General features: G+C 42.2%; 8 protein-coding genes across 8 annotated transcripts; 4 read left to right on the forward strand and 4 right to left on the reverse strand.

Moving 5' to 3' along the window:
• Positions 1-29: 29 nt before the first annotated feature.
• DI09_28p180 (uncharacterized protein) lies at positions 30-1,340 on the forward strand (the record flags this gene model as incomplete). Its single annotated transcript, XM_013382711.1, has 4 exons — positions 30-134; positions 172-547; positions 577-799; positions 830-1,340. The coding sequence occupies 4 exons, from the start codon at positions 30-32 to the stop codon at positions 1,338-1,340; spliced, it is 1,215 nt and encodes a 404-aa protein (XP_013238165.1).
• Positions 1,341-1,536: 196 nt separating this feature from the next.
• On the reverse strand, positions 1,537-1,972 carry DI09_28p190 (ferric reductase-like protein; the record flags this gene model as incomplete). Its single annotated transcript, XM_013382712.1, has 2 exons — positions 1,537-1,842; positions 1,871-1,972. The coding sequence occupies 2 exons, from the start codon at positions 1,970-1,972 to the stop codon at positions 1,537-1,539; spliced, it is 408 nt and encodes a 135-aa protein (XP_013238166.1).
• Positions 1,973-2,812: 840 nt separating this feature from the next.
• DI09_28p200 (uncharacterized protein) lies at positions 2,813-3,397 on the forward strand (the record flags this gene model as incomplete). Its single annotated transcript, XM_013382713.1, has 1 exon — positions 2,813-3,397. The coding sequence occupies one exon, from the start codon at positions 2,813-2,815 to the stop codon at positions 3,395-3,397; it is 585 nt and encodes a 194-aa protein (XP_013238167.1).
• Positions 3,398-3,712: 315 nt separating this feature from the next.
• DI09_28p210 (uncharacterized protein) lies at positions 3,713-4,274 on the reverse strand (the record flags this gene model as incomplete). The annotated part of the gene is given in 3 exon segments (XM_013382714.1): positions 3,713-3,993; positions 4,019-4,223; positions 4,239-4,274. 3 exon segments carry the CDS (start codon positions 4,272-4,274, stop codon positions 3,713-3,715), a joined length of 522 nt encoding a protein of 173 aa, XP_013238168.1.
• A 2-nt stretch (positions 4,275-4,276) lies between these two features.
• Positions 4,277-4,761, reverse strand: DI09_28p220 (uncharacterized protein; the record flags this gene model as incomplete). The annotated part of the gene is made up of 2 exons (XM_013382715.1): positions 4,277-4,575; positions 4,599-4,761. 2 exons carry the CDS (start codon positions 4,759-4,761, stop codon positions 4,277-4,279), a joined length of 462 nt encoding a protein of 153 aa, XP_013238169.1.
• Positions 4,762-5,836: 1,075 nt separating this feature from the next.
• On the forward strand, positions 5,837-7,339 carry DI09_28p230 (mRNA cap guanine-N7 methyltransferase; the record flags this gene model as incomplete). Its single annotated transcript, XM_013382716.1, has 3 exons — positions 5,837-6,310; positions 6,339-7,107; positions 7,251-7,339. The coding sequence occupies 3 exons, from the start codon at positions 5,837-5,839 to the stop codon at positions 7,337-7,339; spliced, it is 1,332 nt and encodes a 443-aa protein (XP_013238170.1).
• Positions 7,186-7,686, reverse strand: DI09_28p240 (uncharacterized protein; the record flags this gene model as incomplete). The annotated part of the gene is made up of 1 exon (XM_013382717.1): positions 7,186-7,686. The coding sequence occupies one exon, from the start codon at positions 7,684-7,686 to the stop codon at positions 7,186-7,188; it is 501 nt and encodes a 166-aa protein (XP_013238171.1).
• Positions 7,687-7,742: 56 nt separating this feature from the next.
• On the forward strand, positions 7,743-12,909 carry DI09_28p250 (uncharacterized protein; the record flags this gene model as incomplete). Its single annotated transcript, XM_013382718.1, has 3 exons — positions 7,743-9,567; positions 9,624-12,575; positions 12,614-12,909. 3 exons carry the CDS (start codon positions 7,743-7,745, stop codon positions 12,907-12,909), a joined length of 5,073 nt encoding a protein of 1,690 aa, XP_013238172.1.
• Between the last annotated feature and the right edge of the window lie 71 nt (positions 12,910-12,980).

The raw sequence follows: 12,980 nt of genomic DNA on the forward strand, positions 1-12,980 counted from the left end.
GCCATTTTGAGGGCCATTTTAATTTATAAATGCAGTGTTTATTTAATCCTCGCCTAAATTGGAAATATTTGGGGTTTACATTTATTCTGATGTGTTCTAATGGACAGCCAATTGTCATCGATAATGGGACCTCTGTAAGTTTCAATATTAATGGATGCATCATGTTTGTAGTGCATAAAAATCGGATATGCTGGGGATAATGTTCCGGCCCACATTATTCCGACCATTGTGGAGACTTTGTCGCCATCGTCGCCGTCTTCAAGGCTACTGGGAGCAGAGGCTTTGAAAAATCAAGACTCAATTTCTCTTTCACATCCAATGGAAGGTGGTGTCGTCAGATCTTGGGATGACATGATTTTATTGTGGGAACACTCTTTAGGTTTGCTTGGCCTCTCTGGCGATAACGATGGGATGAAAATCTTGCATACAGAGTCAACCCTTACCTCCAGCAGGGCCAGGGAAAAAATCCTTGAAGTCAGTCTTGAAACTTTTGCTTTTGGCCATGCCTACATCTCTCTTCAAGGAGTCCTAGCCTTATATTCACAGGGTGCAAACTTAATATTTAACTTTTCTTAGGGAAAAGCACTGGGCTTGTTGTGGACATCGGGGAAGGTGTTACGGACATTTTCCCAGTTGTCGACGGCTATGCCATTCCGCATGCCGCAAGAAGAGTTGATGTCAGTGGCAGAGATATTTCTCGCTACCTAATGAAGCTGCTTTCAACGAGAGGATATTCCTTCAACAAGCCTTCGGATTTGGAATTGGTTCGCATGGCAAAAGAAAAGCTTTGTTATGTGGGGTAAGTGCTCTCAATCGATCTCATCATTAGGTATGATATTTCTCAAGAAAAAAAGCTCGCTGCAGAGACTGTAGTGCTTGAGCAGAAATTTGTTCTTCCTGATGGAAGAAATATTTATCTCGGCCCTGAACGCTTTGAAGCACCTGAGGCCCTTTTTACACCAGATCTTTTGGATGTCGAGACTGGTGGGCTTTCCACTCAAGTATTTGCCAGCATTGCAGCAACAGACGTTGATATTAGGCAGCAGCTTTACGGAAATATCCTCCTCACTGGTGGGTCTTCTCTATTTCCTGGCCTTGTTACTCGACTTGAATCTGAAATTAAGCAGCTATATTTAGAAAAGACTCTGAAGGGCGATGCATCTCGGATGGATCGATTGAAAGCGCTCAAGATTAACGACCCTCCAACTAGACTCTATTCTGTATTTCAAGGCGGCGCTCTTCTTGCGTCCATCATGAAGGATAGGGATGAGTTTTGGATTTCTCGCAAAGAGTGGGAGGAATTTGGACCTTCTATCTTGAAAAAACTGGGTCCCAGATAATAATCCAATAAAAAACAGCACCATCGCCACAAGGATTCGCTTTTTTATTGCAGCGATTAGGCGCGAGAAATTTGATTTTACGGGCAATTGTAGCAACAGCACAGCAATGTCGCTACATACGTTTGCGCAATTGTTGCTCATTTGTACGCTTTTTGATGCAAACTTTTGGTGAAGGGTGGTAAATTTTTACTATTTACTAAATTGGCAACCGCGGCCCGCCTCGTAAGCTATCTACAAGAGTCGAAATTGGAGGGATAGACAGTAATATCCCAACAACTGGCAGGGTCTTAGCAAAGTCGATGATAACAGGAAGAGTATCACTGAGAAGATAAAATGCTCCGACAACTTCAACAATTAGCCCGATGAAAGGCCTGCGAAGGAAGATTACGATCAACATACCAACAAATAGAAAGAGGGATCCCTTTAATTTTCTCTTTTGCAATATAAACATAAGGGTCTTTTGAACCCCAAATAGAACAGTTATTCCTGAAGCATAAACAATCTAAAAGGGTTGAAAAACAAAAAAATACATTCCCAAGCGCTATGAGACCCCTATCAAAAAATAGCAGGACTCCGATGAATATCAGTAGAAACCCAAAAAGAGATAGAAATCCTCCAATCTCTAGATACATAAGAACGAGATTGATTACTTTGTGCTTCTGTCAGTTTAGGGAACATTCCTACCAGATTTTAAATTTAAAAAACTTCATTTTAAAACCTCAATGCATAAGGAATAGCCCTACACAATTAATGAGATTAAAGAATAATTTATATCGTAGCAACGACAAAAAATCACGAGAACTATAGGAATTTTGGTAAACAGCAATAAATACAACAGGCTCGAAGGCTACTCGACCTTTACTTATCGCAGGAATTCGATTACTGCAAAATTAAAAGGATTTTCGTCACCGCTAGCGGTGGCGTGAAGCTAAATACAATAAAAAATGGATCCTCCGTTTCCATCTATTTTGGCCGAGATAACTTTATTAAATATCACAAGTTCTCTATTATTGATATTGGAGTTGTAGATATTTAGTTGACATAAAAGGTTCCGAAAGTTCCGGTCTTTTTGCCTTCTGGCTTAACCTTTGTAATGGGAAGGTCAAATATCCAATTTGGTGCATCTGTATAGGACATATTTTGTTTGCACTGGCAAAATTATTCGTCGATGCAGATTTCAGCCTTTTCGGTCCTCTGACCAGTACATTGAAGAAATCCCGATTTTTATTTCCAAAATATCAATGTATATTTTGAAAATTTGTCTGTAAAATATGGAAGCAACAGTGCAAACCCGACTTGCACTATTTATAAATGCTCGTCATCGCGATGCGGGAGCAAGAACGAATTATAAATTATCGGGCCAATAGGAGCTAATTGATTCTAATGCTCAATAGTGAATAGAAGTGATTTAATTAATTTTGAGTTCTAAATCGGGAATTATCATCTCTGTTGGAGATAAGCATAACTAGGGAATGGAGTCAAAATTATCTGCAATGCTTCAAGACCAAGAAGAAACCTCAAGAAACTTGCTAGCTGCTGAATCGGAAGTGAAAAGGCAGAGGGCCTTGGTGAGTTACGCGGCAGCAGGAAGCGAGGGATTTTTACAAGCCAAAAAACACGAAGCAAAGATTGTCTTGCAATCGTTGTTTGGAGACGCACAACCGGATATGCCCGTCTGGGCATTGAGGATGCAGCAGAGTTTAGCAGCTGTACAAGAAACATTAATAGTGATGCAACAAGCGATTCTACAACTAGGTGAGCAAATCACTTCTCTCAGTGCTGCAGTCAGAAGAATCGATTCTAGACTGATTAGGATCGAGAATCGCTATTCATTTACAAATACCAACGAGCGCTTTCTGCAGGAAATTTGCAATTCTTCAGGAGTATTTCCTTCTTCTGCCGATCTTCCAACGCTTGTTAATGCTGCTGATCTCGAGGCCTTGCCTAGCGACGCGACAAAAGATTATTTACGCTTCTATGGTCTCCGGGTTCTCGCTTCTGCTGAAAAGAATAAGTCTACGCTCAAAACGCATCTTGGAGTCCCTCAAGCACCTTAGCCTTCCAACATGCCAATAAAGAATGTTTTGTATTGCACTAACATTTCGAATACATAAGGGTGGCTCTTTATTTTCGAGTACATCAATTTCCATTTATTAGTTTGGAAACGGCACCCTTGACTGTGCGTGGTCGGTGGCCAGCATTCAATGGCAACCACAACCTTTTAAAGTAAAGTAAGCAAACACTCTGAAAAATCGATTGCATACGAAAAAACGCCACATCGAAGTAAAGATAGATATTTGACGTGAGGCTCGCCTAATTGGATCCCATAAATGGTGGAGTAACGTATTTCGATCTAATCATTTATTTTACATCTAAAATTTTCCATTGATGTTTGCAAAATCTGCATCAGAGTTACCGACATACTCTTCATCATTATATAACAGGATATTTGGAGCAAGAAGAGAAAATTCTAGGTCTTCCTTCGTAATGGAGTCCCAATATTTGTAAACCATCATTACCGATAGAAGGATAAGAGTATTTGCGAAAAACAACCCATCCATATAATGGACCGACAGCTTACAAATGAGCGGGGATAGAAACCAGAAAATTGCCTGAGCAAGCAAGAAAAATAGAATACCAAAAAAGATATCACCTGCAAATAAGGCGAGACAGCATACCTAGTGGCCATCGGTCATCCATGGTCCTTAATACGAGAACAATTTGGATGATAACATATATCAGTAAACAGGCAAGATTAAATATGAAGAATATAATAAAAAGAAGAAGCGAAAATCTCTGAGAAAGGCCAAAGCTGTTAGTGAACGTTCCAAAGGCCACAACAGCGGAAACGGCCATGACACCTAGAGAGCTTAGTCGAATACCCTAAATGCTATATACGATCGGCCAATACCCAAAGCGATGCAAACGTCCCATCTTCAGCCCATTGATATGCAACAAGCCCATTCAACAGAAGCGACCAGAAACATGCGCAAACCAACGCCACATAAAGGGCAGCAAGATACTAAAAGATAGCGAGCATATTTCCGAACTGGATAGACAAAAGATGTTGTCCCAATAATATTGGTCCCCAATAACATGTCAACTATAAGGGAAAGCATGTAAAAGTAGAAAAAAATAACGATCTCCTTTCTTCCCACGGCAATATATTTTCTTTTCACATTGTATATCATAATCATTGTCATGAAGATGGAAATGATGTCAATAATCAAAACGGCTACTTTTAGATGGATAAAATACCTGGCTGGAATAGCAAAAATCCGCCAATGTCGACATTTCTTGAGTAGCATTTGGGTTCTGGGAGATTCAGAGATGGGCAGACATTCAAGCATGACTGAAGACAGATCCAGGAAAACTCGCCAAATAGAAGGAAATTCGAACCTGAAGCTGGCTGAGCTGTCATGTATTTTAATGATCCAATTCTAAATAAATGTTCGCAAAAAAAGACCTACGATGTTATGATCAGGCAATTCAATAAAGCTTTCAAACATCAAATTATAGATCAGCTTTTAATTTTTAATATTTAACCCCGTCGATGGAATACCCAAACACGAAATTTTCTTTAAAGTAGGTTGCCTGCTTGCAATAAATTGTTTTGATGCGCCTGCCATTTCATGTTTTAATCCCTAGAGGTTTGGTAAATGCCATCAAGAAAACGTATCGCTACGAAGTGTCACCCCTCTTTTTCCTCGCTGCAGGAGTTACTATTCTTGCCGGTATACGCCTTGGAACTCTTCCGTTTATGAATGATGTCAAAGAAACCCGTCCAGAAAGGACAGAATCACATTTTCTCAACGCTCTTCGTAAACAAGAACAGGCGTGTCAATCAACAGAAGGCACTGAGCATAGCTAGGCGCTTTAATTCGGCAATAGATTTTTAAGCTTAAATTTAAATTTTACTTTTTTTATTTGATGAAGGGAAGTACCAACTCCAAGTTTCATCTACAGCGGGTTAAGCGGAAGATTACCGAGTTTTCCGCTTGCTCGATGAAAGACATATATGAGGAATTAAATAATGGTGCGCTGTCAGGTTTAATTTCCACTAAAAGTAACTCTGATAGGCGAGCCAACCAATCAAAGAGAAAGGAAAAAATACTTGCAGCAAAAGCTCGAGTCATTAGGTGCAAAGGTAGGCGTTTTGAAACGATAACCCGTTTATTATAGCCACAACCGAACGCGAAAACCCCTTTTCGTATTTTGAAAGGAATCAGAGCAAAGCAGGCCAAAAGAACAGCCAGGCAAGCAGAATTGGTATTGTTGCTTTTCATTTTCATTTATAGAAACGGCAAGGCGGGTTTGAAATTGGATCTACTTTGAGCGGCTCGGCCTTATCATACAAGGCAATTGGAAATACCAAGTCTCCCAAATTAACAGCAACCAAACGGAGGAGTGTTAATAAAAAATAATTAAAGTGCATACTTTATTTGTTGCTATCCATAGTCCTATTTAGAGCCCTATCCAGGTTTGTATTTAAAGGAATGGCCGATGCACTCCCATCATTAAAGAAGCCTAGTACACGCATTGAAAAACGGGCTAAATTTGAACCATTTTGCGCCGTGGATGCTGGGAAAAAGCTCGAAGGTCGCCCCGACATCGGACATCAACATATCTCACAAGACAAATCTGAAGGCCAATATGCTAGCTATGCTTCAAAGGATACTTTTCCGGGCCCTTTGCACACAAAAGACCATTTAACACGCCCAAAAGAAGAGCCTGCGCGTGGATGTGAAAGTAACCACCAATCCACGTCTGAAAATGCAACGAAACGTAAAAGAGAGGCGGTTTCGGCAGCTTCCCAAACTTTATCAGAGATTTCAGATCACTACAATAGCCTTCCAGAGCTTGGAAAGTTTGCCAGAAATGAATCCCGAATTTTTCATGTGCGTCAGTACAACAATTGGGTCAAAAGCGTGATGATTAAACAGGCAGCATCGATTTTTTCGACGCAAAAGGTATTTTCCACACCTATTGATGTTTTAGAAACTTTCCGTGCTGGATCTTTGTTGTGGAAAAGGAGGCGATTTAAAAAAGTGGGAACGGGTCCGTCCGTCACATTATTTGGGGATAGACATTGCGGAGGCTAGCATTGCAGATGCCAAAGTAAGGTTCTGTTCCAGTAAAGCAAGGATGAATGCATATTTTGATGTGGCTGATTGTTTTCATTCGCCCTTGCATATCAAAGCAGATGGCTCTGGGGCGATTCACGATCCTTCAGAACAATCTATGGCTCCGTTTTCATTTGATATTATTTCTTGCATGTTTTCGTTTCACTATGCTTTTGAAAACGAAAGTTCTGTAAAGATGTCGTTGGAAAATGTTGCTAGGCATCTGAAGCCTGGCGGGATATTTATCATCACCATTCCAAAGGCTTCAATTATAGAGCAACTGAGAGATAAAGCAATCTCTACCAAGTCTTTTCCTCACATTACTGGAAATTCTTTATTTGAAGTCGAGTTTGATAAACACGAACTTGTAAACCGCGCCACAGATGGTGACTTTTCCACCATAAAGTACTACTTTTCTCTTAAAGAGGCCGTAAAAAGATGCCCAGAGTTCTCTGTCCCCATGGAGGTACTTTTTCCAATGGCAGCCTCAAATGGCCTAATCTKCGAATCTGAGATGGATTTCCTAAAGTTCTTTGATGATTATAGGGACAATCCGGAATATCTTGGTCTTTTGAACCGCTTTCGACTGTTAGAAAGGAAAACTGGTGATTTGTGCTTGTCTACAGAGGAGCTGGAGACCGTCGGTAGGTAGACATTTAGCTATCTTTGTAGGCTTATATTCGGCGTTGGCTTTTATTAAGAAAAGTTAAGCGTGCAGCTTTCTAAGGCATTTTTTTAATTAGTAAATAAATTGAGGAGCCAACTGTCAATGCCCTCCAATGTTTAGGATCGCCCTTGAGTTTCATCAAGAGACCTCCGAACGAAACAAAAATGGACATGTGGCCTGAATTCGGGGATGCCTCTTCGGCCTTATAAATTTTGCCATACATTACGTAATCAAACTTATCTGCAAGCGACGTGCCAAGTCGAGTTCGAGCTGATGGTGGGAGCGAAAGCTCTGGATCGTAAAATCCCTCTGGAAGAATGGCTGCTTGGTTGGCTGACGCCAGCTTGTGATCCACAGCCCTGGGTGTCAAGGACGAGGAAAGGACGAGATGAAAACGATCCTTTTGGTTAAGGACATACAGTTCAGAGGCTACATCAAGAGAGAGGGAGAGTGCATAGTTTTCACTGTCACAAATTATGCGGGAAACCCTGTCGAATTTCTTTCCCTCTGGGTCTACTTGTTTGACGACAAAAACCTCATCGCACAAATAGTCCATAAAAATAAAATCTTGGCAAAGCTACGAATTGTAAATTATTTGAGATTTTAATTTAAATGGCTCTGCCGAGAGCACCTGGCACCTCTGCATTACCAATCTTATCATTTCCCCCCACACCTGGCCCGTCGAATGCCAAGCCGGAATGCAATCCGAGGACTTCAAGTGACGGCATTTATCTGTTATCCAATCAGGATAAGCAATTGATCTCTGATTTGAAAGAATGCATCAATGTCAAAATGTATGATACCGAGTGTAAAGAGAGCATATTGAACAAGCGAAAGCAAATTGGAGATGGTATCATTGCGTTTCTAACATCGAAATTCTCGACGCTGTTTTGCCCCCTACCGATAACATCCACGGCATCCATTTTCGGTGTTTCCACCGATCCATGCAAAGGTTTTGAAGAATGTTTTCAGGAGCGGTTTATTTTATTTGATCTTTTGATATTTATGGTTCGGACGGGGCATCAGTATGCTGCTTCCATTAGAGAAGATTCCGTTTCTTCTGATCCATTGAGCATAATTGACCTTGAAGGTAAAGACTCTGAGAACTCGTGGAGGACAATGTTTATTTTGCTTCTGTTTGATTTGTTTTTTGAGGACGAGGAGACAGATATGGACAAAGCCCATGTTGGGACCAATTCACAAACAAAGTCCGTTCTCGTGCAAATGCTAAAAAGATTGTCTTGCGTTGAAGATGCTCTTTTGAAAGATGATCTCCCTTCAAATCTGGCGCCATCTGCCGATGCAAATATAAAATCTTCGCTAAACATTGAGCGTCTATATTTGGTGGAACTGATTTTCCATTGTTGCTCCAAGTTCATTCCTCTTAACATGAGCGAATGGGATACGTTGCTTTCCACGATATCGACATCTATTTCCAACATAACGGAAGAAAATCCGTTTGTCCGCGGGCTATTTCTGTTCTCGATCGTCAATGGGCTTGCTTTTCATTCTCCATATAAACCGATGTATGATTWGGTTCGTAGCCGTCTTCCCCACAGGCAAGACTACTTTTCTTCTAAACAACTTTGGGAATCTTGGCTCCGCAAAATGGAGGACTGGATTTCGACACACCTTTGGGCAGATGTGCTGTTCAAGCACTGCTTTTCACTTGGGTTTGCACTGTTTTTAAGAATGTCAAGAGAAGTTAGGACGCTAAAAGGAGGCCTTTCGCCGTCTTTAAARGAGACTTCTTCCTACATGGGAGCCATTGATTCCGAAAGCAGCGTTCCAGACTCTTTTGCCATCGAAGGCATTCAGGGAGAAAAGAGTCTTTTGTCGCCCAAAACACCGAGATCTCTCTTTGTAATGCTGACCGAAAAATTTCTTCCCTCTACCTTGGATATTTCTGGGGTTTCACCATGGGGATATGATTCGCAAATATCAGAGTCTGCGGTTGTCGTTTCAAAATGGGAAGGCTATGTTTGCGAATCGCTAATGCTTCTTTCCACTTCTATCCTCACGTGGGGCTCCTTTGATTGGATTAGAGGAGGAAAACAACAGAATCAGACCGTCAATGTCTTAGCTTCATTTTGCGACATGATTGGGGCTATTTTTTCCTACTCTGCACTTCCGATTTATTCGCCTGCCGACAGAAGAAAACCATTTCTTGACATCGATGCTTCCGTGGAGTCATTTTGGGAATCTGAAAAGGCAACTTTTTTCATCAGATCTACTCTCTCCTCAGTTGGATCCTCTTCACCCGAGCTTTCATCTTCCGCTTTAAGGATGTTGATTGGGCTAGCACACGGACCGATATCTTCCATCTATGCGTTTGATCTTCTTCAAAGGACATCGGAGTACTCCTCCTCTGTGCTCACATGGAACAACCTGTTTTCTGCTTTAGAGAGGTACCATGTGACGCTGGCTCTGGAATCAGGTATGAAACATGATTTTCTCAAAACATAGGTGATCTATCTCCCTCCGAGACTGCAGCAATTGAGCTGATGTTTGCTCTTCTTCAAACCATTTGCAAGTATCAGCCAAGCTGTATAACCAAGTTATTGGTCGGTGACATTTCTGACACTGCGTCTCCATTTCTTTTCACGTTGTTTGGCATCATCTCTTCACACGTTCCCACCACCATTAAGGCACAGATTCTGATCTTATTGAGTGAATGGATGCGGTCTGCCACGGAAGGACCATCAAATGCCTCGCTTTTATGGGCCCATTTGGAAGCATCACAAATAATTCCAACACTTGCAATGGATTCCATGACCACCTCCTCCAATTCCATTGAGGAGGATCTTGCCAGTCCGTTGCCCGTCACACTTGGAGGCATTCTTCAAGAGTTTTACCAAATCGAGGCACCTGTGGGAACTTATCCCGTTACGTACTCGCTTTTGCATCTTATTTCCTGCCTTGTTGGCCAGCGAAAGATCGATTCAAGCCTGGTCCTTTCACTTTCTTCTTCACTTGGTGTTGGATCGAGAAAATTTCCTGGATTGTGGCCTTACATTAAATTCGTTCTCAGTGGTGCTCTGATTCCGATTTGTACCGGTCCTTCTTTCCGGCTTTCATTTTTGTACGCCGATGAAAAAATGGCAATGGTCGGCAAATGCGTCTCCATTATAACGGATATTTTGGAGTTGAACGTGATCCCGAGCTTCTATTCCATCCTCAATGCTACGGGGCTTTTGAGTATCTTCTTTGCAATCGGCACAATCCATGGAGAGGTCCTTGGCTTGCCCTCCTTAGATATCTGGTCTACACCCTCGATTGAGGAATCACTGAAGCCGCTGATTATTGCTGACTGCCAAAGACATCCCGACATGGTTTCTCTCGACATGCTGCAATTTCTGTTTACCCAGTTAAAGGCCTCGAAATCTCGGTCTTCAACCCCCACCACGGCCCAGCTAAGCTATTCAGAGGAGACTATAATAATTGTTCGGCCGCACTTTCTTTCCATTCTGGCCCAAATCATATCCACTAACAAAACGCTTGATTTGGTTTTGGTTTCCATCGATCTACTGAGAGAGCTTTTGCTTGTTCCAAAAGTGGAGTCCATCTTGCGGTCTGTATTGGGAAGTGAAGGAATGGAAAAATTTTCGATGGGCATTGCTCGCTGGTTTGGCGATATCCTTCTAATTGAAGATGATACCGAAACGGGTTCTCAAGTCACTACTAAGGTCAGCATCATTCGGGAAAACATCCTTTTACTGCTGGCATCCCAAATTGAGGATATACCTGTCCTTTCAACGCAGCGGGCCGTGTCTCCGATTCAAATTAACATTAACACGACAGCCCTATTGCTGGGATTACATCGACCAGAAGAAGAGACTACTTTGTTGCTTATACGGCTAGTTTCTAGTCTTCTTCAAGGCGACTTTTCATCTTCCTCGCTGTTACACGCAATTTGTAAATCTTGGGGCAAATCGGAGATGCTTAGAAATGCAGGCGGTGATCCCCACTTGATTTTACAGGCAATCGATAAAGCGTTTGCAAGCGACCATGGATCTCTTCCCTTATTGTTGACCAAAATAAGCGATGCTCTTCATCTTGTTGCATGGATGGTAAGGGACCCTCATGGAGAAACCGATCCACTTTTTCGATCTGGAGATACGCTTCACAATATCCTATCACAGTTACTATCCATTGTGCCGGCAAATAACCTGATTTCGCTGACCACGGCAAACGAGGGCTCAAGACCGGCCGCCGATTCGAAGCGTCAACAAATACACGATTTTTTGCAAGGCCATTCAAACGCATTGGCTGGGATTTCCTTGCTTCTTCCAGAGCCTACAAGCGCAATTTCTGAGCTTATTGTGGATGCGCTTGTTGAGAGGGGAACCAGTTGGAGCATTAGCATCGTTGATACTCTTGCCGATATTTTGTCTCGTTGTGACTTCAATGATTGCTGTAACGGCAATTTCTTTAAGCTTTGTTCCCTATTTCCCTCGATTGCCCCCAGAAGCACGTCTGATTTTGCCGTGGGCCGCATATTTACGGCTTTGAATCTCGCCTTGTTCAAAGAATCTATTTCTTTGTCATTGCCATCAAGTGCCATTGATGGCCTTTCTCATGCAATATCGGAAAATTTTTCATCCAACAACTATATTGAAGCATGTCGGCTTGCTTGCACTATTTTGCTGGACTCTAGAAATATACCGGCCGTGGAGCAAATCTCAACATCATTGCGGCGCTTGTTGTCTGTGCCTTCCAAACTGGAGGAGTTGATCCGTGAGTCTTTGTTCCGGTCGGAAAAAAAAGACGAAACTGTGTTCATTGAGTTCATATGTTGTCTTTTTTCGGTGTTCAAGGATGACCCTCAAGTGCTGACGTGTATGGTCCAACTGCTAGCAAGTTCTGGATATCCATCGCACATTCATGATTTATTCAAGAATTCGCCCACTTGCTTGCAATTTATTCCGCTGCTTGAGGTTGCTTCCTACATGATCGAGTTCTCCTCTCTGGCTGGCGCTTCTGTGTCCACCACATTAAGATCTTGCATCGGACAGCTTCTCTCTGTTCCTCTTGAAAGACAACCGGATAAGGAAACATATTCCCTAATCATATCACTTCGAATGGCCACCAACATAGTCAAGGGCATCTCCATGCTGCCTCAAAGCTCTGCTGCGGACTTGAAAATGATTTCCTCTCTTCACGAAAAGGCGATAAATATCCTGCTATGGTTTTCTGCGCAATCTTCATCGTTAACGCTGCAGGTGATAAATCGGGAGGAAATTGATGCTCGTGTCAATATCCTTGATTTGTTGGTTGTTTTGGTCAGCTATTTTCTTTCCGCTCACAGGATCTTTACGCTCAATGATTCCTTTTCGGAGCTCCTTTCAGAGGGCGGTGGTAAGTTGCAAGTGCATAACATTTTGATAGGTGCCCTGTTTAGGCCATCCCTGGATTCCGGTCTTGCAGGCAATAAGCGAGCGCCAGGTAAATTATGGCGAATGTTACCAACCAATAACATCTAGGCCTTGGAACATTGTTTTCTTTGATAGACATATTCTATGCAAATATCACCACGGCCCCCAATGCCATCTGCGGCATGGAACAGGTTCTGATGATCATTTGGTTTACCCTCGGTTCGCTATATAGCTACTCGAGCGCCATTCCTGCTTCGTTCTTCAGCGATTTACACGAGACTTTGTCCCCAAAGTTATACTCGATACTTTCAATAAGCAAGGAAAGGGGGCTGATATCATCATCGCTCCAATATTCCACAAGTCTTGCAAATGAAATTAAACAGCAATTTCTGTGCAAATATTGAGTCGAAAATAAACTTTTAAAATGATCGATGGATGGACTGGACTGGACTGGACTGGACTGGACTGGACTGGA

This window comes from Mitosporidium daphniae, assembly GCF_000760515.2.
Source record: "Mitosporidium daphniae strain UGP3 chromosome Unknown contig-28, whole genome shotgun sequence".
Taxonomy (NCBI): domain Eukaryota; kingdom Fungi; phylum Microsporidia; genus Mitosporidium; species Mitosporidium daphniae.